The 25,216-nt window shown below is 36.7% G+C and overlaps 2 protein-coding genes across 3 annotated transcripts in view; one reads left to right on the top strand and one right to left on the bottom strand.

Moving 5' to 3' along the window:
• CENPP (centromere protein P) overlaps positions 1–25,216 on the top strand; it is a 308,525-nt gene that overhangs the window by 189,203 nt on the left and 94,106 nt on the right. The gene's annotated exons all lie outside the window — the stretch shown is intronic.
• The window catches only part of ECM2 (extracellular matrix protein 2), a 40,279-nt gene continuing 30,370 nt past the window's right edge, over positions 15,308–25,216 (bottom strand). Inside the window, exons 6-10 of the mRNA XM_030571066.1 lie at positions 23,921–24,056; positions 22,248–22,405; positions 21,400–21,539; positions 17,135–17,461; positions 15,308–16,038 (exon numbers count right to left, since the gene is read on the bottom strand). Of these exons, the coding sequence (XP_030426926.1) occupies positions 15,825–16,038; positions 17,135–17,461; positions 21,400–21,539; positions 22,248–22,405; positions 23,921–24,056 (975 nt within the window). The 3' untranslated portion in view covers positions 15,308–15,824. The remainder of the gene's footprint in view (positions 16,039–17,134; positions 17,462–21,399; positions 21,540–22,247; positions 22,406–23,920; positions 24,057–25,216) is intronic.

The raw sequence follows: 25,216 nt of genomic DNA, 5'->3' as shown, positions 1-25,216 counted from the left end.
CAGATCACACATGGAGATCCCACCTGACCGGGAAGCTGGAGCAGCGGAGGAGATTTCTCCATCTCTCTTTCACCCATTAACTAGGCTATGGCAGGGAAGGGAGAGTTGATTGTCTCCTTCACTATGTATGAAATCATCAGAGGTGGTCATGCAGCAGTCTTTCTGTGGTATTTGCTTCCCAGAAATCAAATGGAGGTTTAGTTTCATACACCACTGTTTCCAAGAGGCTGTGGGTCTGATTGATAATAATTGATAACCAAAGAGGAATTTTTCCTTTGGGGCAAGATTGCAAGGAATATTGTGGATTTTTTCACCTTCCTTGTAGCATTCTGGAGGCCCAGTTTTAGTTTTAATGAGGAGTAAGGACAAGAATTTAAAAGCTGTACATTTGTAAGTGGTAATTTTCTTGCAGCTGGTGTCCAATGTGCATGTGAGGCCCAGAGGGATTAAACATGAGACGTGGGAGATAACTAGTGGACTCTATTAGTCTGAAGGAAGAAGGGTAGACCTTAAGTCTTCACGGACTGAGACACCCTTTGTGTATTTTTGTTCCCCTTCATGGGCAGATGGTGAGAGGATTGTGGGGAAGGCTGAATCCTCGGGGTTAGGCTAAAGGAAACAATACTTGAAAATTGGTTGGCATAATGCTGGTTAATGTCACATTGGAACCAAGTAAATGCCCGGTATTTGCTTCTGTTAAGTTAATCAAGTTCTGACCTGCATTAAAAGCCATCATTTTATCTATGTTTGATTCCTTGTCAATGGTAAAATTATTTGATTTACATGTTATTTTCTCTGAATCTGCTGATACATCAGGAACATAAATATCTCTGCTTTATAGATGGGGAGACTAACTAGTGAAGCGGTTGACTCACTTACCTACAGCAATATAGGTATGGCAGGTCTGGTATTAGAATTTGAGTTTTTGGTTCCCTTAGTCTATGTTCAGACCACGCTGCCTCTTTGTAAAAAGTAAGATTGATTGAATTTGTTTCATGGATTTATGAATCTTTATGTAAATGAAAGTACCAGCTGTTGCACTATATTAAAGTGCTTATGTTAAAAGAGGAGTTGTCATGTGCTCAACATTTTCTTGTTTAATTGTCTATTAAATATATAGTTTCTCTGAAATGAAACAGATGGATTGTTATTGCAGTCCTGGTAGAGTTTTTATTTGTTTAATTCTTTGTACAATGCAAAAATCTCTACATGTCTATCAAGTATTTGTTATTCACAGTGGTCAGTGACCATTGTACTCATGTTTGAGTCTTTTATTTCTGCTAACCTGTTTGATATACTCAGTTGCACTATAAATCCAGCCAGATTACAGGCTGGTTCAAGACTTGCGAATGGTATTTTTCTGCTCTGTTTTTCATCAAAAAGAAGATATTTATTTGGTTTTGTGTGTCTAGGTGAAGAAGCGCAGTGAAAAAGTGATGAACTGGGTTTTGTTAGGCTGGGTTTGAAAAGTTGGAGAGGAGTATCTCACAAATGTTAATTGCTAAACTACAGCTATGGGTACACAGATATGCAAGCTACAGGTGTCTACCACATGAGCAGGTGGAAATTGTCATAACTGTGAGGAAGTGTGATGACTATTATATACCCATGATACATTTAGCCTAAGCTGCACTATGTACAATATTGGTTGTATGTTTAGGAATGATTTTAAAAGTTTGGAAATGATTTTAAAAGTGAGTTCCCATATTTAAAAGAGCATAAAAATGGATGATTATGTGGGTATGTGAACTAGTATTCTAGTGGTAAAAAAGGGGTTAGGATTGTAAATGGGCTTATGAACATATTAATGGGTTAGAATGTCTATACCTATAACTAGTAACCTTGATGGCAGTTGCGCATATCTACACACAAGATTTCATAATTGAGGATTTAATATGTGGGGGGTTGGGAAACTGACCTAAAAAGGTGTAAATATTGGTATTTCAGTATCTGTCCACCATTTTTTTTAGATTAGATACTGAAGTTGTCCTTTCTCCACTTCATTTACCTGAAAGGAGAGTTGTAAGCCACAGTTTAAACAGTCTACTAATTAAATTACAGAACTTGGATGAAAGTGATTCTTTACAAGTGCCTTCTTAATTTAGGATCTAATAACACTGTATTTTTAATACATTAAATCTGTATTTTACTCATTCATTTATCATAGTAATTTATAGGCATTTCTATGGTGCTCAACACTGTAGTGTCCAATTACCTATTTTAATTTTTATTAATTTCTATCCTCAAATGCCTATTCTTGAGTACATTTTGTGTAATACTGCTTTTTTAGAGTATGGACTATTTTGAAGAGAACATTTCTATATTTCTTAAAATTATAAAATCTTAAAAATTGCTTAGATATATTTAATGTTAATCTACAAAATAGTATTAATCTGCAAGTATTTTTATTCCAATAGCATAATGAGAACACATACAGAAAAGTGTAGGCTTTGTATGTAACAACACTAGAATAAATCTATACTTCACTGTGGAAACTTTTTTTCACACATACTCAAGAACCTGAAAGCAATTCATAGGGAAAATATATAAGAGCTGATTTGTGTTTTCCAAGACGAGTCCTCTCAGAGAACTAATATCTGACCACAACTGTAGAAATATTGGCTATTCAATTGCACTTGAGAGCAAAACAAAAACATGATTGTTAAAATATAAAACGGAGGGATAACACATTAGTCCAAGAAAAATCTGTTCTATCTTTATTTCTTTTAAAGCAGTTTTTTCAAGAGCTTAGGGTTGTCTGTCCCATCAACTTTCACTTTCTAGCCTCCCATGTTGCCTTTCTTTAAAAACTTTCACTGCATTTAAAGGGACACTGTCAATATGATTTTTATTTTTACATTGACAATATAATAATAAGATTCTGAAAGTGCACCTTTAAATTAGTCTTTCTTTTATTTAACTGCTTTCTTTTTTAAAGAAACTTGATCGAGGTTTGCTTTTAACTGCTCCCATGCTGGTGTTTTTGTTGGTGTTTTGCACCAATCCAGGAGCAAACATAGGCCAAACGCACTAATAACAGACATGCTTTATGTAATGGGGCCTCTACTCACTGACATCTCCTTCTGGCCATTCTGGGGAATAGTTCACCAGGTTGACGCCTTTTCCTACAGTCGCACACCATTCCTGCCCCTCTGTCTGCTGCCCCTCTCTCGCTCCAGAAACTGCTGTGATCTCTTTGTAACCTAGCCCCCCAGCTAGATCACTATTGTGGTTTCCCTTTCTGGTGGAAGTGGAAAGTCTTTTCTCACAAATAGGTTCAGGCAGTCTTCCTACTTGCTGCCTTGCCGGTGCCACTTTTCCAGTGGCTGGTTGGGGAACCTGGGCCCATCCTTTACTCTGGGTTCAGGCTCAGGGGCTCTCTAGTCAGCAGTCAAGGTCTGTTGTACTGTGTACCTTGCTGCATTTCTCTGAGCCCTTTCCCAACCTTCTGGCTCTCCCCTCCTTCTCTGAGTCTACCAGTTTCAACACTGCCTCCTCCCAAGGAGTAACTGCAGACTATGTGCCTCTGCAGCCTCAAACACTTCTCCCCCTTCCAGGGAGTGACTGCAACCTTTCCCAGCAGCCCCTTTCTGCTGTCTGCTCCCTGGCTTTATGGAACTCCCACATGTTCCTGCACAGGTGAGCTCCTAATTAGGGCTTTTCTCTCAGCCTTAATCCCCTCCAGTTTGCCGTCTGGATGTGAGGACTTACAGAAAAGTCCAAATTGAACATGATGCCCAGGTTAGAGACAGGATGGTGGTGTTGTCCACAGTGATCAAGAAAGGACATAGTGAAGAGGGCTTTCTACTTGGATTTATATAAAATCACTCCGTGTTTGAATGTAAATGTAGGGAGAACATTGTCATTGAATTTTACCTTTGGTAATTATAGAAGAGATCCAAACATAGGTTCTTAAACCCAAATGAGATTGTAGCCATACTTGCTATTTTAAATTTGCAAGCTGTTTGGTGCTTAGAATGATGCAATAAAGCCTCATTTAATGTTTGTAGAACATATGAAAAGTTTAATATACCTAAATGCATTTTGATCAGACTTTAACACACCATGTTGTGTTGCTTAGATAGAAAAAGAGATCTGTTGAATACATTTATGAGAATTCTGTGATTGACGTCTTCACTATTTCTAGACAGAAATTTCGATCCAGTATATTTTATAATAGTTTGAGCCTTGCAGAAGTTGTTGACCTCATTGAACCAGAGATCTTATTTCACACATCCTCTGCTTTTTTTTCCCATTCAAAATGTTTTGATGGTGCCAAAGGAAACAAAATCAAAACTTTTACCCTTGGGATAGTGAGCATTGGATTTATTGTTAGCTAGCTACAATAGAAGGCTAATGTTACTTAAGAAATTGTCACAAGGATGTGTAACACATGTCAGAAGGAAATAGGAATGTACATGTTTGGGAAAGAGTCTGACAGGTAAATATATTATCAGTGCTTGGTTTTGTTGGATTTTCAAACTGATATTTCAAATTTGGCTAGGACTGTCAATTAATTGTAGTTAACTCACGTGATTAGCTCAAAAAAATTAATCACAATTAAAAAAATATAACGATAGAATACCAAATGAAATTTATTGAATATTTTTGGATGTTTTTCTACATTTTCAATATTGATTTCAATTACAACACAGTATGCAAAGTGCACAGTGCTCACTTTATATTTTTTTTTTATTACAAATATATGTTCTATAAAAATGATAAAAGAAATAGTATTTTCAATTCACCGCATACAGGTACTGTAGTTCAATCCCTTTATCATGAAAGTGTAACTTACAAATGCAGATTCTATTTTTTGGTTACATAACTGCACTCAAAAACAAAACAGTGTAAAATTTTAGAGCTTACAGGTCCAATCAGTCCTACTTCTTGTTCCGCCAATTGCTAAGACAAACAAGTTTGTTTACATTTACGGGAGATACTACTGCCTGCTTCTTATTTAAAATGTCACCTGAAAATGAGAACAAGCATGAACTTTTGTAGCCAGCGTTGCAAGATATTTACATGCCAGATATGCTAAACATTCCTATGCCCCTTCATGCTTCGACCACCAGAGGACATTCTAGAGGACATGCTTCCATGTTAATGATGCTCATTAAAAATGCGTCAATTAAATTTGAGACTGTACTCCTTGTGGGGAGAATTGTATGTCTCCTGCTCTGTTTTACCTGCATTCAGCATATATTTCATGTCATAGCAGCCTTGGATGATGACCCAGCACACATTCATTTTAAGAACACTTCCACAGCAGATTTGACAAAATGCAAAGAAGGTATTAATGTGAGATTTCTAAAAATAGCTACAGCACTTGACCCATGGTTTAAGAATCTGAAATTCCATCCAAAATCTGAGAGAGACGAAGTGTGGAGCATGCTTTCAGAAGACTTAAAAGAGCAGCACTCCAGTGCAGAAACTGCAGAACCCAAACCACTAAAAAAGAAAATTAACCTTCTGCTGGTAGCATCTGACTCAGATAATGAAAATGAACATGCGTCGATCTGCTCTGCTTGGATCATTATCAAGCAGAACCTGTCATCAGCATAGAGGCATGTCCTCTGGAATGGTGGTTGAAGAATGAAGGGACATATGAATCTTTAGCGCATCTGGCTCATAAATATCTTGCGGCACTGGCTACAAGAGTGTCATGAGAATGCCTGTTCTCAGGTGACATTGTAAACAAGAAGCAGGCAGCATTGTCTCCTGCAAATTGTAACTAACCTTTGTCTGAGTGATCGGCTGACCAAGAAGTAGGACTGAGTGGACTTGTAGGCTCTAAAGTTTTACGTTGGTTTTTTGTACATAACTCTACATTGGTCAGTTCAACTTTCATGATAAAGAGATTGCACTGCAGTACTTGTATAAGGTGAATGAAAAAATATTTTTTTTGTTTTTTACAGTGAAAATGTTTATAATGAAAAGTAAATATAAAGTGAGCACTGTACACTTTGCATTTTGTGTTGTAATTGAAATTAATATATTTGAAAATGTAGAAAATGTCCAAAAATATTTAAAATAAATGGTATTCTGTTGTTGTTTAAAAGCACGATTATTCGCCAGTAATTTTTAATAGCTTGACAGCACTAATTTTGCCACTTTTGAAATTTCAACTTTTATTTAAATTTCACAGAAAAAAACACAAAATTAGTGTTTAAACATGTAGCCTTGATGTTACATATATGAGTAAATGTGGTGGTATCTAAAGTGTTTAACTAACACCCTTGGTGGGCCATATAATCCCAGTGGGATGCATCTGTGGAGGGGAAGGAGTCAAGTGTGAGGCAAAAGGGGGGTCAAGAACAAGCCAAAAGTTGGGGAGAGGCACAACAGTAGCATTTCACAATTGGCATTTCACAATTTCAGGGTGGCAGGGGGACATACTAGAAGCTGGGCTAGAAGAGAGCTAATATCTGTAGCACCTTTCTAATCCATGAGTATTTCTTCATGAAAGATGCTGCTGACAGGTTCGGCCCTTCTCTTTTTTTTGTTCCCCATGATCCTGGGAACTATGCATGCCTCCGTGTGTTTCATCTCTATATGTACTGGCCTATTGACATCATGCCCTCAACCAGTCCACACTGGGACATGGCCCTCACTGCCCCATCTCCTTTTTCCTGCTCTTCCACTCATAAAGGATGATATGAAAGAAACTTGCACCATTTTCTGGTAAATGCTTTTCATTCTTCGTTAACATAGTCCTTTCATACACCACTATTTGATGTGCAATGTTTATTAAATTGCTGTATTGAGGTTCTCTTAACAGTGAGTGCTATTTATACAAAATTCCTTCATAGTTTTTAGTTATGTGAACAAATGGGAACTAGAATGAGATCACTGAATACATTTTTTAATTGAGACATGAGCAAGATTTGATCCTACTTTAAATTGACAAATATTTTATAAGAATTTTATCTTTTTATTTACATCTTTGACAGCCACTTTTCAATTCCTCCATCTTACCAAAATATAAGAATTTGCCATACTTTCTTTGTGTCAGATATTAGACAGTTGAGAAATGTACTTAGCAATCAAGTGTGAATGAAGCAGAAATATCAGCTGCAGGTTTTATTTGTTCGTAATTTAGTTTGTTTAAAATAACTGCTTAACATAGAAGGTCAACATTTATACAGTGTAAGGTTTTGTTGACAAATTGCAAATTCTTCTCTTACTGCATCAACTGTGAAAGAGTATTTTCTTATGTCTGTTTCAACTGAATAGATGATATTTGCATATGGCATAAATTGCCAAAGAGCAATGTGGAAAAATTGTCATTTAAAACACATTTTAGAAGTTCATTCATGTCTGTAAATAAAAAGGGATATTGTTGGCAGAGGAAAGCAGGTTCTTATACTTCCCTTGTCTGATCTTTTCCTTGTTTAACAATCTTATTTGCAATACATGAAAATACTATATGACTGAGAATCAAAACTCACATTCTCTCAAGTTTGTAAGTATACTATCTATTACATTTTGTAAATTAACACCTACAGTATGAAATTCACCTTGCTATGTTGTCACCAAGGCCAACACAAGGCTTTTTACTCTTGACTTAACTATCTTGAATAATTTTGTATCATCTGCAAACTTTGCCACCTCACTGTTCACCCCCTTTTCCAGATCATTTATGAATACGTTGAACAGCACAATTCCGGTACAGATCCTTGAAGAACCACACTATTTACCTTTCCCCATGGTGCATGCTGACCATTTATTCCTTCCCTTTGTTTCCTATCTTTTAACCAGTTACTGATCCTGAGAGGACCTCCCCTCTTATCCCATGACTGCTTACTTTGGTCAAGAACCTTTGGCATGGGACCAAAGTCTTTCTGAAAGTCCAAGTATACTGTATACTTGTCCACATGCTTGTCGACTCGCTTGAAGAATTGATGTGGACACAGCAGCAAAATGACGACGGACACATGCGTGGAATTAATAACAGGCCACAACTTTTATTAGACTTGAACACAGCGGAGGCGCGCTACCTTCCCATCACCCATACTTTCCTATACCAGGCATTTAATTTGTTCCAGTGCAGGTGTTACAGGGCTCCTTACCATATAACCCATAACTAGTGCCAGGGTTACAGGGCTTCTTTTCATATAACCCATAACCTTAGCCTACACCCCAGGACTCAGTTCTCTCTGAGTCCTAGCACGCTCCCCAACCCTGTGAGGGGGACAGAGGCTGGAGCAGGGTAGGGACCTTGGCTTGCAAAGGGCCACAAGGTCTGACATCAGCCTACGAGGACCACAAGCTCTCATCCTATCACATGAGCCCAAGGTCCTTCACCAAAATGCCAGGTCTTTTACTTCTGGGAACCATTCATTTCATTCTTTTAACCACACTGGAAGCCATCCACAGGGGGGCACCAGCGACTTGGTTGCTTTACATCCAACCACTCCACCTGGTACCACAATCCATGCCTGCACATGCCTTAGCTGTCTGTCAGCATCTCCATCTGGCAGATATATTCCATCATCCCTGAAAACTTTTGGCCAATTGTAATGAATGTTCCTGTGCTTTATCACTGAATCCCCTTTCGCCAGGAATATCTTGTTGACCCCATTATTTACTTTTTTCCTAGCCTTCTCCATCTGGGCTGAGTCTGCTCCTAGCCCTTGTCTGTCACTGAGTGCAGAAGTGACATGAGCTAATCCCACTGCATAGTTCTTCTGCATGCAAACCACTTTGGTACTGGAGCCCAGCTGACATCCTGGCTGCCCTCTTGTGGGCCCAACGCACCATAGTGTGCACACAAATCCAAACCTTGCGTAGCTCTGGATAACTTCTGAAACAAACATACATATTGGGTTAATTACATTTTGCCATTCCCAGACATCTTTTCCTTGGTGCTGACGTTAAGTCCTGTAACACTTTGATTTCCTTAACCTTGACATTCATCCAACGAAGTGGGTATTCACCTACGAAATCTCATGCTCCAATACGTTTGTTAGTCTATAAGGTGCCACAGAACTCTTTGCTACCTTGATTTCAAGTGCTTTTAACCTGGTCTGTTTTTGAGTACCTTAAGCACAGGGATATGACTCCTGCAGACTATTCTGGGATCATTCTGTAGCTGCCATAGACACCAGCTCACTTTTAAAGTGCCAAAGAAGGCAACTACAAATGCCACCTTAAATAACATGGCCTTCCTCCCGCAACCCCAGACAGAGCCTTTGACAGCTTTTTAAGGCTTTCCGATGTTAGAGGTAACCTGTTGTTATCCGCCCACCCATCTTGGATTGCTTTTCTGAGAGTTTCTTTGCTATGAAATGCCCACATGGGATTGAGAAACCTGCCAACCTACTCCAGGAGGACAAGCCCACTAGACAGCGAGTTCCCAGAATCTGTTGTCCTGAAATCAAGAGCACGTTGGTAACACCATTATCCACTCATGGAACATGCACTGCATAAAAAGGATGTTAAACGATAGGCAGTATAAAATGAAGACCCTCACCAGCCTCATTAGTCTTATTTGACTGGGTATTTACAATATTGACCATGAGTTGGTTGCCACACCAGAAAGGGACTTTCTTGTTCTGAAAGATTTTTTTTTTCTCCCCAAATAGTGATTTCCACCAGTATAAGAAAAAACTTGAAGAAGGTGATGTTTTCTGGACACCTCTGTGCACACTACTCACCTTGAAAGTTACCCCCAAAACCTATACCTTCAAAGGCGTTGGATTATACCTGCAGCTCAGTCTTGAGCAACCAGTCTGAACGCCATATTGAAACATCCATTAACTCTTCCAGGAATCTTTCCCACACTTCAAAGTCTTCCTTCATTTCCCTTGTCATTCTAATAAAACAGTGGGGTTTTCACACTGCAGAAGAGGCAGATGCCAGATTATCACAAAATGCCTGACTGGGAGCCACAACCCCAGTATGTCAAGTTTAGTTTACCCAAGACCACCTGTAGTTCCCTCAGAGTAATTTTCTTTGCCCCTTTTAGAGCCAAATCAGTGCCATGACCAATTCCAACTTCTTTGTAAGTACCCTAGAAACCCCAAAATGAGTCCAGTTGAATGCCCAAAATGAGTCAAGTTGAATGTTACCCTTTGGGTAGGGACTGTGATGAGGTGGACCCTGAGGACTTCAGCTATGTTCTGAAATGTGTGAAGTGTGTACTCACAATTACCTGTCCCTAATCTTCTTGCACATAAAAAGACGTCAAAATTGTGCAGAAGACTGGCATGTATCACATGGTGCAATATGGAGCTGCATCTTTAGAAAATGATACATGATACCGAGTGCCCCACGGGCATGACTTTATCACAATAGTAGCAGACCGAAATCCAAGCAAGTTGAAATCCCTGGGATGCACTGGAAGCAATCAGAATGCAGAGATGATGGCACATTTTACTGACATTGCTCCAGAGCCATGGTTAGGGAGTGTGGCCATCACAGTATCAAATGACGAGTATCTCACTGAACACAGCGGGTGGTCAATATAATCATTTTACCAATGAGCCCCGGGGGTAGGACAGGTGATGGATAAGCCTATCATCATTTTTTCTACCACACTGAGGAGAGACATTTGCAATTCTGGCATTGGGATGTATGGGAAAGGACCTTCCACTCTCCCTGCTGTCAGCTCCAAGATGATCTCTGCCCTTACTATATGTTCGAAGCCTTTAACATACTTCAAGTTCTCTGCCCAAGACTGGCACCTCAAGCCCTCATATGGGATTTGAAAACCAACCAAAAATCCATTCCATAAATAAGCTGCATCTTTTTTTCCTTGAGTGGTCCAATAATAAATTCCGTAACTCTTATACCAACTCTGGTTGGTATAAGTTATGTCACTCAGGGGTGTGAATAAGTCTCCCCCCTGAACAATGTAAGTTACACTGACCTAAGCGCCCGTGTGGATAATGCTCTGTTGGCAGGAGAGCTTCTCTCGCTGACTTAGCTACTGCTGCTTGCAGGGGCTGGAATAATTAAGTTGATGGGAGAGCTCTCTCCCATCAGCTTAGAGCATCTGCACTAGCAGTGCTACAGCAATGAAGTAGCAAGCTCTGTAGTGTAGCCTTAGGCTATTACACTAGCACTTATGTTGCTCAGGGGTGTGAAAAAAACACCCCTCTGAGAGACATAAGTTACACTGACAGAGCTTATCCTCCCAACATAGCTACTGCTGCTCGTGTTAGGTGGTTTAATTAAGTGGACAGGAGATCTCTCTCCTGTCAGCATAGAGCAGCTGCATGAGCTAACTTACAGAGGTGCTGCTGTAAACTCGCTAGTGTAGACATGGCCTTAGTCATGTGGAGAGACGAAGTATAAACACAGTCCTTAGCTTTCAAGCATGAGGGATGAAATCTACGCCCTAATAAAGTCAGTGGGGGTTTTGCCAAGTATCCCCATTTATTTAAGTACATTTGTATTTAAGTATATAAGTATTTTGAGGTGCCGTAAATACTTGTGCGCAGTCACTTTGAACATTCTGTACTTTGTACTTGTATTTAAGCACATTTTAAAGGTATTTAAAGCATAAGTAATTTTTTTATCTGCAAGTACTTTTTCAAAATAGTTTTTGAAACAATCACATCCCTCTCAACTGTCCCTGATTCTGGTTGGCCTCAGAACCCACAGTCCCAGGTTGGGAGCTACAGGCCCTGAGTTCTGGCTTTCTTGGCTTTTTTCTTTTGGCCCTGCTGTTGCACCAGCCAGGGAGAATGGTGGTCCCATCCCTTCATTTCTGATAGATCACTGCAACTGGCAATGGGGAGACTCGCAGCCCAGGCCCAGCCCAGCAGCAGTGGGGAGACTCGCTGCCCAAACCCAGCCCAGCAGCAGAGACACATTGCATGATGCAGCCCAGCCATGGACTTCAGTAGGATCGGGATTTTGCCTGAGGCCCCCATGACTCAATGCCCAACTGTTAATAACTCTGGCTGGCAGATCACTGCCTGCATAACATAAATGTTATGCTGCACCCTGTAAAGTGGCTGGTTCCCCCTGTTGTCCAAGAGTATTGTTTCTCAAGCAGGCACAAGCAGCCAAATTTTCAAAGGTTTTTAGATATCGAAAAAGGCAGATAGGCATCTAGTGGGATTTTGCAAAGCATCTAAGCAAGTTAGGTACCTGACTCTCATTGAAACCAATGGGAATTAGGTGCCTCACCTGCTTAGGCACTTTTGAAAATCCCAGTAGGTGCCTATCTGCTTCTTTAGACACTTAAATATTTTTAAGTATTTTAAATATTTTTAAAAATCTGATCCAGTGTCTCTAGGAGCTTTCTTTTGGGGGAGGGGGTTACCCTGTGCCATCCTCTGCTACAGGCCTTTAAGGCACAGTTTTGCCTGGCTTGGATGAAAAGTGAAACCTTTCAATAGCATTCATTGCCAATGACCTATAAGTGGCACAGGGACACAAGTAATATTTATTAAAATTTAGAGAATTCAAAAAATGATTCAAATGAATTTAAGTTTCTTGTATAATGTTTTGGCCATTGAAAATAGAATAGCAACGTGTGTACATGATTATTTGAGATGCAGAACTGTAATTTTGGCCATTTTCTCCTGAATGGCAATGAAATTTTGAAGAAATTGGTATTGGATACTTGTGATAAAGTTTTTGAAAGTAATTCCTGCTTGCAGTAACCTTCACACAACCAAAAATAGATATGATGCTGACAATGTATGTTGTTACTTGAATACTTAGATACAAATAAGCCATTTCAGTAGATGTTCTTGTGATGTTTGCATAGTCTAGCTACTTCTAAAAGGTTGAAAACATTTATGCCACTATCTATGACTTCTGACAGTTTCTACAAAATCATGCAAAGAGCTCCTGAGTATCTGAGAGAACTCTCCCTCACTAGCTAGAGTGGAGTTTTGCAGGGGGAGAGAGGCTGGGAGCAATAAATATTCTCCCTGGTGTCAAGGAGGAAGAGTTCTCAACTGGGAGCAGCTGAAGCAGTGTTCACATACCCCTGCTCCTTCTCCCCTCTCCTTTGTGAGAAGCTTTTTCCCTTCTGCAAAATATATATATATATATTTCTTCTCTTGTTTTATTATGTTATGATGTTGTTCAGACATATTCCACAGTTAGATGTTAGAACTAAGAATACACTGGTCATTTAATTTCCCTAATGACATAGCTGGTTGGGTAATACAGAGCAAAGGCTTGAGGAATGAATGAATCTAACTTGCCCATGCTCAATTTACATTGAAATATTTAGAGGAATCAGACAGGCGGTCCTAAGTCATTAATATTCCAGGGTCCAGTTCTGTTCTTCTTTAAGTCAATGGGAGTTTTGCCATTAATGACAGTCCTTTATGAAAATTATATTTAAAAAAAATTATCCACTATATTTCTATTGGTGTCAACCAATTCCATTTCTGCAGTTGGTCTCTGTATTAGAAGGAGTTGCTCTTTTTGAACATGTTTCCTAAAAGGTTGAATTAGAATAGGAAAAATAGCCAGTTATTAAAATGTAATATATAGAATACTCCTCCCTTTCTCTTCTATCACAGTATGTAAGAAAATGCATGAATTTATGTAAGGGACTTTTTACCACCTAAAATGATCAGATATTTCAAAAACCTTTCCATACTTTATAGTAATTCACATCTTTAAAACTCCTGTTTCTGGCCCCAATATATTAAATGAGATTTTCCATGCACTCTTTTGCTTACAGTTGTTTTAACAATACACAAAGCTCTGTGATAAAGAGGCTTGTGTTTCTGGAACTTCTCCTTTGGGGTAGATTTGTATTCTGAATATGTTTTTTAGGGCTGCATTTTTAGCGAGAACTTCTCAACAGTGCTGAAAAACAACTTCAGTGTTCTCTTTTCCTTTTAAAACTTGAATAGCACTGTTTTGATTTTTAATTTTTTAATATACTTTCTCTTAAGTCTAGACCTTATTTAACAGTATTAATATAGTCATCCTCTCCAAAAAAAATTAAATTGAAAAGGATTTAATGTGTAGAAATGCAAAAATATTTTAATTATTAAAGTTGTGAAAAGTAGAACATTGTATAAAAAAGTTAATCTGTATCTCATACCTATATGACCATACTTAATCAAGCAAAATAACCAAAGCAGTTGTTTTTACAAAAAAAGACCACATACCACGCCAATTTTTTCAAGCAGTGCATTCTACATAATTTGGTTTGCATTCAGGCAGAATATAATTGTGCATCATGTATAGTCATCTAATTTTATAAGAGAAAAATTAAAAGAAAATTAACAGGATTCTATCTTTTATACATTAGTGGTTGTTTCATTTTAGAGAAAACAGAGTAATCTGCCGTATGTATGTGCGCTATATATGCTGTATATAATAGCTATTGATATTAAGTTTAAAAAACAAAAAACTCTTGATCCTTGACTGTCTGTTTATGTATGAATCCTATTTTTGTGTACATTAATTTACATAGTGAATTTGCATAGTAAAAGTGGGAAATAATATCCATATTTTCATCTGCATCACTAGATCCGACTGCAGAATAATTTCAACTCCAGAGGAAGGGGTAAAAACCTGGATGTGCACATGTGACTTCAGACTCTTTTGTGTGCTGCCTACTACAACATAGAGGCCGTTTTTAAAGGGCAACCCTTGATTTAACCTGTTCCATCTTCTCTTTCATCCATTCAGAAAAAGAAAAGATCATTCAGGATCAGCAGTTTGTCTGGTAAAACAGAGTGGCAGTTTCTTACAGTATCCCTCAGAGGAGCAGGCCAATAGATTATTGAAAATAATTATCTGGAAAATAAAAGGTGTGAGTCTTTTATAATCATTCCCTACTGCCATCATAAAAATGGCCATACTGGGTCAGACCAAATGTCCATTTAGCCCAGTATTGTCTTCCAGCAGTGGCCAAAGCCAGGTGCTTCAGAGGGAATGAACAGAACAGGTAATCATCAAGTGATCCATCCACTATCACCCATTCCTAGCTTCTGGCTAACAGAGGCTAGGAACACCATCCCTGTTCATCTTGGCTAATAGTGATTGATGGATCTTTCCTCCATGAATGTATCTAGTTCTTTTTTTGAACCCTGTTATATGTTGGCCTTCTCAACATCCTCTAGCAAGGAGTTCCACAGGTTGACTGTGCATTGTGTGAAGAAATACTACCTTTTGTTTGTTTTAAACCTGCTGCCTATTAATTTCATTTGGTGAGCCCTAGTTCTTGTGTTATGAGAAGGAGTAAACAATACTTCCTTATGTACTTTCTCTACACCAATCATGATTTTATATACCTCTACCATATCCCCACTTAGGGTAAGTTTACACTACCCGCCGGATCAGCGGGTAGTGATTGATCTATCAGGGATCGATTTATCGCGTCTAGTGTAGACACGATTAAATCAATCCCTGATCACTCTGCCATTGACTCCGGAACTCCACCGCGGTGAGAGGGGGAAGCAGAGTCGACAGCGGAGCGGCAGTGGTCGACTCACCGCCATCCTCGCGGCCAAGTAAATCGACCTAAGATACTCTGACTTCAGCTTCACTATTCACGTAGCTGAAGTTGCGTATCTTAGGTCGAACCTCGCCCAGTGTAGACCTAGCCTTAGTCTCTCTTTCAAGTTGACATGCTATTAATAGAACTTGAAAAAGTCCCTTATTAAATTGTGTGTGTGTGTATGTATATTTAACAGTATAAACTAAACAAATCAAACAGTCTTTAGATAATACACTAATATATCAATTGAAACCATTAGGAAAATAATGGTATATGAACAGTGCTGAGACATCTTTTAGCTAGGAGATCATCTGTGTATCCGATGGAGAATAAATAATGTCACTTCAGGTAAAAAAAAAATGGGCTTTGCAATGAAAATATATGATGCTTCTTATTTGATCTTCTGTGGTTTCAGAACAACACTGGAATAGGATCTTATGCATGAAAATGCATATGGTGACAGCTCTCTTGTATTGATAAAATTGTTTTCAAGATGAAGATGTTCCAAACGTGAATCTTCAACCTCCTCTTCATCATCATTACTGTCATCATCAACATTGTCATCATTGACAATAGCTCTGCAAATGCGTTCTGGAGGGACTGTCCTGTGAAATTATAAGATACATTTTGGCTTATTACTAAAGTGTACTAGTAAGCTCCTTCCATACAAGTTGTTCATTTTAGAGATACTAAGAAGGTTTTTCTAAAAAAGATTTGGACTTGATCAGCAATTAAAAATAGTTATAAATTACCCCAAAGATAGTTATTTTTATTTTTAGTTCTATGCTGTAGTGATAGTCTTTCAGTTACTGTCTGAATTAGTAGATGTATGCTAATTGAAGCTTCAAGTAGACGTAATTGGTATATTTCCAAAATGAGGTTAGGTCACAAATGGTATTTTGTAACACAGTGTGAATATTTCTTTTTACATTGCTACCTCTTAATATAATTACTTACCTTTTATTAAGAAATTCTTGGAATACATTAGTTATTAGATAAATTCTTGTCTTGACAACATGGACAAGATTCTTGGCCCATGAAGCTGCTTTGTGCTGTTCAGGCAGTGCAAACCAGCTGAAAAAGTTCCCTAAAGGAGCACTTGAGGATTCCCCTGGCAAAGGTGACAGAAAGTTGGTGTAGCCGCTCTGAGATCACCTGCTTCATAGGGAGTGTGACAGGGCTAGAGGAGATGTTTCTGGAAAGTGCTGCACTCTGGTGATCCATGGTTGCATAGGCAGGAGTCTGCTCCACACAGCCTAAATTAGACCAGCCCTTAGACTGCTACAAGTTATATCAGCAGCTAGTTTGGGCCTCTGGTCAGCCTTAGGATCAGAAAAGCAGAAAGGTGACTTAGAGACACCTTTTCCTCTGCTTTCCTCTGCTGTGGCAAGCAGAGCACAGCTGTAGCTGGGGATGTGACTCCAAATCTTTAACAAACTGAGTACTTGGAGAATACTGGTACATCAGAGTTGTACAGTTTTTTAAAACAGTATTGGGAGATTTAGACCACACTTCTTTTTTGTATATGGTTTTGGAAAATATTGCAATAGGGAATTCAGGATTCAGTCCCTTCTAACAATATTTAAAATGTATGGTTCATGGAAAATGTAGAGTAGGAAGTTAATATATTTTAAAATATAGTGCAGTATTGATCAAATCCCTTTTTATATTCTGAGTTAACACAGCAGAATTGGTAAATACCGTATTTTGTTGTTGTTCAGCCTCAGAAAGGTTAATGCCTTCATTTCTGTGATTCCAAATGGTACAAACTTTAATTCATTGTGATCCAAAAATAACTCTCTCAAAGACCGATAAGCTCCATAGAATGACACTGGATCTATTCCTTCATTGTTAAGTTTGTTAAACGAAAGGTAGAGATATTCCAGCCCTGGCTTCATGTGACCAAACACATATCCTGGTATTCTTTCAATCTGGTTTCCTATAAGTACGAGGTGCAGTAAGGATTTTGGCAGATAGGAGGGAACGTGATATAATTTATTGTAAGAAAGATCAATAGATTCCAAATTCCTGCATTAAAGGAAACAAAAAGGGACATGTAAATGATACAGTATACTATATAGTTTACATTGGACTCCATACAAAATAACATTCAGTTGGTGGCAAGAAGTCCAGCTGCTTAAGTATGGAAAAATATTTTTTCTGTGAGAGAGAGGTTTCTGTTAATAGAAAGACATTCATTTTATGGTGTGGGCAGAGACATAATTATTTCTGGAAAAAAGATCAGAGTAGCAAAACTGTAAGTCATAACTTCTCATTCAGGAGCCATTCTTATGCTTTTGTTGGGATGGAGGAAAATCTGTAGTAATATGAGTATAGAGATAGGAAATCCCAGGGACTAATTTTTGCTTGATAAGCATCTCAGATTTGCAATAGACTAGTATGCTATATTAGAAAACACCATTTTTTCTTTACAGTTAACAGCTCTTTTCCCATGACTCCTATCCAGATGGTTTGCATTTTTTACCACTAATGCTTGTTGGCCAAGGTGGCACTAAAATGGGCCTAATCCAGCAATCCGTACACATGTGAGTAGTCCCATTTGCTTCACTTAATTCAGTGTCCCATTGATACTGACATAAAGTTTGATTTTAAGTTTATCATCAGTGGGACTGCTTATATGAATAAGTGCTGCAGGATCAGACCTAGATACCTGAAGATAAGCATCTTTTCTTCAAAAAGTAATATCACTCAGTTACTGTATATCTTCCATGTATTGTCATGACTGTTAACTCTTAGTTGTTCTTGTGATTTCTGTTTCTTTTTGAAGGCAAAGTAGGGGTGCTCATGGACAGCAAATAGCAACCCAGCTTCAGATAGAATTTTATTGTCAGGGATGAGGAGAGGAAAAGTTCTATTTTAATTACCATTTTTAATGTGGATTGACTGATGTGATCAACACCTGTGATTATTTAGCTAATAAGGAATTTGGCTAAAAGATATCAGTATTTCTTTGTAATATATAGTTTCTTTTTTATCATTGTATTCATTTTGGCTCTGAACAAAACATAATCTTTAGCCTTGAGTACAGGTTTATTTTTTTAAAATAAATCTATTGAAAATTAAATTTGAAATTGACAACATATGTTAATACCAGGGCTGACAAGCAATTAAAAAAATTAATTGTGATTAATCGCACTGGTAAACAATAATAGAATACCATTTATTTAAATATTTTTGGATGTTTTGTATATTTTCAAATATATTGATTTCAATTACAACACAGAATACAAAGTGTACAGTGCTCACTTTATATTTATTTTTGATTACAAGTATTTGCACTGTAAAAAACCAAAAGAAATAATATTTTTCAGTTCACCTAATACAAGTATTATAGTGCAATCTCTTTATCTTGAAAGTTGAACTTACAAATGTAGACAAACTTGCAATAAGAATGAGGTACTAGCTGAGGTATGTGAACAGAGTTGGCCAAAACACAGGATTTCCAGTGCCCAGAGATTTAGATGGATGCCATTTGTAGTGGAGTTTGTATAATATAAGTAAATAAGTAAATTTCTGGCAATAATGACTTTGCAACCAATGACAACATGTCTTGAAACAAAAATAAAACAATGTAAAATTTTAGAGCCTGCACGTCCACTCAGTCCTACTTCAGCCAACTGCTCAGACAAACAAGTTTGGTTACAATTTGCAGCAGATAATGCTGCCTACTTCTTGTTTGCCTGTTCTCAGTTTCAGGTAATATTGTATTCTCATGACACTGTTGTAGCCGGTGCCGCAAGATATTTATGAGCCAGATGCGCTAAAGATTCATATGCCCCTTCATTCTTCAACCACCATTCCAAAGGACATGCATCCATGCTGATGACAGGTTCTGCTCAATAATGATCCAAAGCAAAGCAGACCAATGCATGTTCATTTTCATCATCTGAGTCAGATGCCGCTAGCAGAAGATTAAATTTCTTTTTTGGTGGTTCTGGTTCTATAGTTTCCATATTTGAGTGTTGCTCTTTTAAGCCTTCTGAAAGCATGCTCCATACCTTGTCCCTCTCAGATTTTGGATGGCACTTCAGATTCTTAAACCTTGAGTCAAGCTGTAGCTATTTTTAGAAATCTCACATTAGTACCTTTGCATTTTGTCAAATCTGCTATGAAAGTGTTCTTAAAATGAATATGTGTTGGGTCATCCTTTGAGATTGCTATGACATGAAATATATGGCAGAATGCAGATAAAACAAAACAGGAGATGTACAATTCTCCCACAAGGAGTTCAGTCACAAATGTTATTAACACACTTTTTTAATGAGCATCATCAGCATGGAAGCATGTCCTCTGGAATGCTGGCTGAAGAATGAAGGGGCATATGAATATCTAGTATCTCGGACAGAGGGTTTTTTTTGTACATAATTCTACATTTGTAAGTTCAACTTTCATGATAAAGAGATTGCAGTACAGTACTTGTATTAGATGAATTGAAAAATACTATTTCTTTTGTTTTTTTCCTGTAAAAATATTTGTAATAAAAAATATGAAGTGAGCACTGTACAATTTGTATTCTGTGTTTTAATTGAACTCAATATATTTGAAAATGTAGAAAACATCAAAAAATATTTAATAAATTTCAATTTGTATTCTATTGTTTAACAGTGTGATTAATCACAATTAATTTTTTTAATCACAATTATTTTTTAATCATGTGAGTTAACTGTGATTAATTGACAGACCTAGTTAATACCAAAACTTACTATTTGCTATTAAATGTTCTATGACGAAGTGTTCTGTGTGGCTCGAAAGCTTATCTCTCTCACCAACAGAAGTTGGATCAATAAAAGATATTACCTCACCCACTTTCTCTCTGGATACACTATTAAAATAATTTAAATTAAATTTTAAAAATATTGAGCAGTTACGTTCGCTACTAAGTTTTAATTGAACTAATTCAGTTCAATGACTAATTCATTGTTAAGAAGCCAATTGGTAGGATAAAAAGCAGGAAAGATTGTTTTCCCTTCCAATCTTTGAATAAAAACTAGATGTGAGAGGATTAGATCTTCTAGATCTAAAATCTTGAAAGACATGGTAACCAAAAACAATCAGTTCACTTAATTATCTACATATAACATTTGCTTTGTTTAATAAATCAGTTAGTTTTAAATGCTATAAAAAGTTTTGGTAAATGTTTTTGTCTTATAGATCCTTCACTTTTAAGAAATTTTTATTTAATTAAGGAAAGTAAAATACTGTTTTTGCATTTAATGGAATTTTAACTTCTATCTAAACAGAAATTGAGACAAATCACAATTTACAAAATTAATCATAGTATATTAAATAAGAAATGCATTATTTGCCATTTTCTAGCATAATAACAAATATTAAAATTAAGAATCTGAATAAAGATAAGGTAATCTATATAAAAGTGTGTAGATATAGTGTATCCTCCTGGTGAGCCACAAAAAAGCACTTAATTTAGTGTAAAGTGTAGATTTAGTTGCAAATCAACATATGTTAATAGTTACCAATGAGATCCCATCTTTCTTTTTAAAAAAACTTAAAAAGTACAAATGCAAACCATGATTAAAATAAGATCAGTAAAAAATGAGGTGTCCAGGGTGCTGATTTACATCATGATTAAAACTGGTGATTTAAATAGCTTTGATTTATATCAATCCTTCCTACTTGAGGTTTAATGAAATGTTAGCTTGGTTTGTGAGTGGAAGTGACCCACGATATCACAGTGTTATTTTAAAAGTGATATTATATATTACTTAGTTTATGATAAATTATAATGTAGATGGAAAGATAATTGAATTTGTTAACATAATGATGATATTATCATGTATCCATGGATTTTTAAAACAGAACTTGTATGGTTTGTTTGTTTTTTTAAATGAGAGGAGCTTCATTACATGGTACAAATATTACTTTCATAGTAGGGTTTTCTAGTAGTACTGGATAACAAAACAATTAAATCTTAAATTCTTACTTACTCTTGATTAATCCAAGCCAAAGGTGCTATCCTATTTTCTTCTAATTTGTTGTGTTTCAGCACAATGATGTTAATATTGCTGGTATGGTTAAAGCAAATTTCTGAAATTTCTTCTATTTGGTTATTTTCCAGATAAAGTTCCTACAAGTACATTTGAAAAAGAAAATTTGCAAAACAATATATTTTTTTCCTGTTGTGATTTAAAAAGTTCATTTTTAAGTGTTATTGGCCTCTCATGCTAAAATCGCTGTTTTCCAGATATCAGAATAATTACTTGAACACGTCTGCATAATAAACTCAGTAGTAGTAATTGCATGATTTGATTTTGGAAAAAACACACAGTATTTCAAAATTTAATATATTTTTCATTTGTGGAAACAAATTACTTTGAAAGACAGATTAATAGAATAATAATTATTTTTAAAACACTTCTGCATCTTGCTTGCTGTTGCATAATGAGTATGTGGATGTACTGAATGCTAAGACTGTTGTCATATAATTCATGTTTTCGGGACACAAATTTGCCAAGAGGAATAAAAATATTTATTTAATATAGGAAAGGCATAACAAACTTGCATGAGGTACTAGTTGAGGCATGTTAACAGAGCTGGCCAAAACACAGGATTTCCAGTGCCCAGAGATTTAGATGGATGCCATTTGTGGTAGAGTTTGTATAAAATAAGTAAATAAGTAAATTTCTGGCAATAATGACTTTGCAGCCAATGACAACATGTCTTGAAACAAATTATTAAGATGTAAAAATATCATCTGTGCTTTACAGTGATAGTGGAGTACATACAAAGAAGAAAAGGAACACATCTGGAAAAATAAAGATTTTTGGTCTTTTACCTCAATAGATGTGGGAAGACCTTGTGGGACAGTTCTAAATTTATTTCTTCCAAGGCGCAAATAAGATAGGCTTTTCAAAGGACGGAAAGCTAAAGGACTGACATTTGCTTCACTAAGTTTATTGCCTTCTAATTCTAGGGTCACCAAGTTCTTTAATTCTGTAGAAAATAAAATATTTGGTGATAAATTTTAATAAAGTGATATAGAATCTTGTACCCTATTAAAACATGAGATGTGTGGTACCAATTTTTAACATTACTTAAATCCATTCAAAAGAATGGGAAAATATCATATTTGCCTGAATGGGTCTTAGCACAGGAAATAATTTTATACTTGCATTCATAAGTTGTAAATTATTTTTATTTTAAAATCATTTGAAAAAATTTCAGCCAATTACTGTACCATGTTCAAAAACTATACTGTAAATATAGTTAAATTATGAAAAATGCAACTGAAATGTATTGATAATACAAAGTTTCTTTACAGCCCATTAACTTCTTTATTGTCCTCCAGGAGAGCTGTGCAATTTTCAGCATAGGATTGTTATTTTAATATTGTACTTTCAGAATGGGAAAATAAGGCAGGTGCAGGAAGGTAATGGTAGCACAAGCTCCTTAGTAATTCAAGACCTCAGGAGGGTGCATGGAGCAATATATTGGTGCTGACCTTCTGCATAGATGCCCAAATATCTGTAGGATTCTCCCCAGCTCTCCAGTCATTCGTTTAGTGGTCATGTTACTTGCACCCTTTGTAGGTTCACAGGTCCTTCCCCCACCTCAGTGTACTACTATGTGTTGAGAACTCTGCATGGAGTATCCTGTATCCCCCTTCCTAGGGAGTGGGTATTGTAGACCTTGATCTTCCAGATATATTTCAGAAGAACTAAATGTTGGCAACTATATGTAAACAAAAATGATCATTTCATGACAAAAAGGTCTTAATTCTCAATTATAAAATATTAAAGTTCATAAACAAAAATGTTGAATAATTTCATCTAAGCTTTATTCTACTTTCTTAATGTGCAGAGATCAAAACCTGTTCCCTGTCCCATGAGTATAAAAATATCCATACTGGTTCCACTGTATGTAATGCTGCAACACTGGGATGTAGGTGTACATACTCCCTATGCAGTGCACAGTCCAGTTTCCCTAGGGAACTTGAGCATTAGCACAGACTTTGCTGTGAAAAACACTGACGTTCCTCAGAATTACAAGATAATTCAGATTTTAAAAACTCAAGTTTCATGCAGGTCTTCTAGGTTTTGTTGCCGTACAGACATCTGGAAAAACACATCTATTTATCAATCTAATGATTAAGTTTCTGTTATTTAACACAAAGTCTCTGCCTCCTATAGAAATAGAAGATCCTAGAATCTTGCAATAGTATGCTGCCTTGATTGGCAATGACCAACAAAAATACATTTAGATCCTGACTGGCAAAGATGTGTGCATATGCTTAACTTTACTCATGAATGTAAAATTCAACATGTGTATAAGTCTTTGCAGGATCAGTCTGTTACTCATATTTAACTTTAATTTTTTCCACTACAATGGCAAATGAAAATTGGTCTCAAATTCTCCAGATTTTGCTTAATATGCAAGATCTCAAAATTCTATTCTGCATTTTGAGTTTCAAATCTAATTTCATTGATTCAATATTCACTTCTTAAATACCTTGTAAACTGTTTTCATCAATAGCATGGAGATGGTTTTCATTTATTTTAAGTTCTTCTAAAGCTGATGGTAATTCAGGAGGAATATGTACTAGTGCGTTTCCATCCATATACAAACGTTTTAACTTTTTCAGGATCTTAAATGGGGGGAAATCAGAATTCAGTTAACAAAATGTAAAATTATATTGTAAAATAACTTAAAATTGTAATTGCCATTTTACTAACCATGTTAATTTTGTTGCTGATGCTGCTGTTGGTTGTCTTAGGTAAGTTTCATAAAAAGCAGAAAGTTGATAAAATGGAGACTTGAGTATTATATACACAGAACAGGTAAAGACTGGGTAGCAGTAGCGCCTCAATGCTGTTGTGGAATATCTAGTATTTTGGTAAGAAAGGAGTTCTTTCTCTAAGTACTTGAGCCATTGGCCTTTCTGTATAATCTACCAACAAGGGTGTCAGTTGGGAGGGTATGTTTTGTGATATGAACATCTGTCACCCAAGAATTGGACTTAGTTCATCAGCCTCTTTTACATGGGCCAGCCAGCCACCATCCCAGCCATAGTGGACCCCAGTCCTGTTACTAATCCTTGACTCATCCAATCACCTCACTTATCTAACCTTTTCATAATATTTAGGAATTCTTAGATACTTACAAGCCTTTATAGCATTTCATATTATGTACTTAATCTACAGTAGTCAATGTTTTTCAGTAAATCGCCTCTAGGGCTACTGGTCCACTACAGTTCAGTAGACTTTTTGGCTTAGGAGTAGAGGCATGTGGCCTTTTTGCAGGCTGAGAGTTAAAATGATGTATAAGTTGTAAAGCTTCAGTGTTCTAGCAAGAAGAGCTCTGTGTGTAAGCTCAAAAGTTTCTCTTTCACCAACAGAAGTTGGTTCAATACAAGATATTACCTCATGCACATTGTCTCTCATATTGTGTGTGTCAATCAGATAAACTATGTGTACATCCAAGGATTACATAAGCAGAATCGGAAAGTCCTTGATACCATTATGTATGGTAGCGCTTACCCTAGCTGACATTAAACATTGTCTCATCAGTTATCCTGTGGAGCTAAGGGGCAAAAGTCTCCAGCAGGCAAAAGAGTAAATATGGCAGTAAACATTTCAATAGCTGGGGGAAATTTTCCACTGACAGGACTTTGAAGGGGGTACAATTTCAAATGAGCCTTTTTTGGCTATGACTTTTATTCTTTAGTGTGTTTTAGATTTTTGTATGTTTTATAAAATACAAGTATAAATACAAGTATTTTATAATAAAATATGATCTTTTTAAAAA

Source organism: Gopherus evgoodei, chromosome 7, assembly GCF_007399415.2.
Source record: "Gopherus evgoodei ecotype Sinaloan lineage chromosome 7, rGopEvg1_v1.p, whole genome shotgun sequence".
NCBI classification, from domain to species: Eukaryota; Metazoa; Chordata; order Testudines; family Testudinidae; genus Gopherus; species Gopherus evgoodei.
This window is presented reverse-complemented; position numbering and strand designations above follow the sequence as displayed.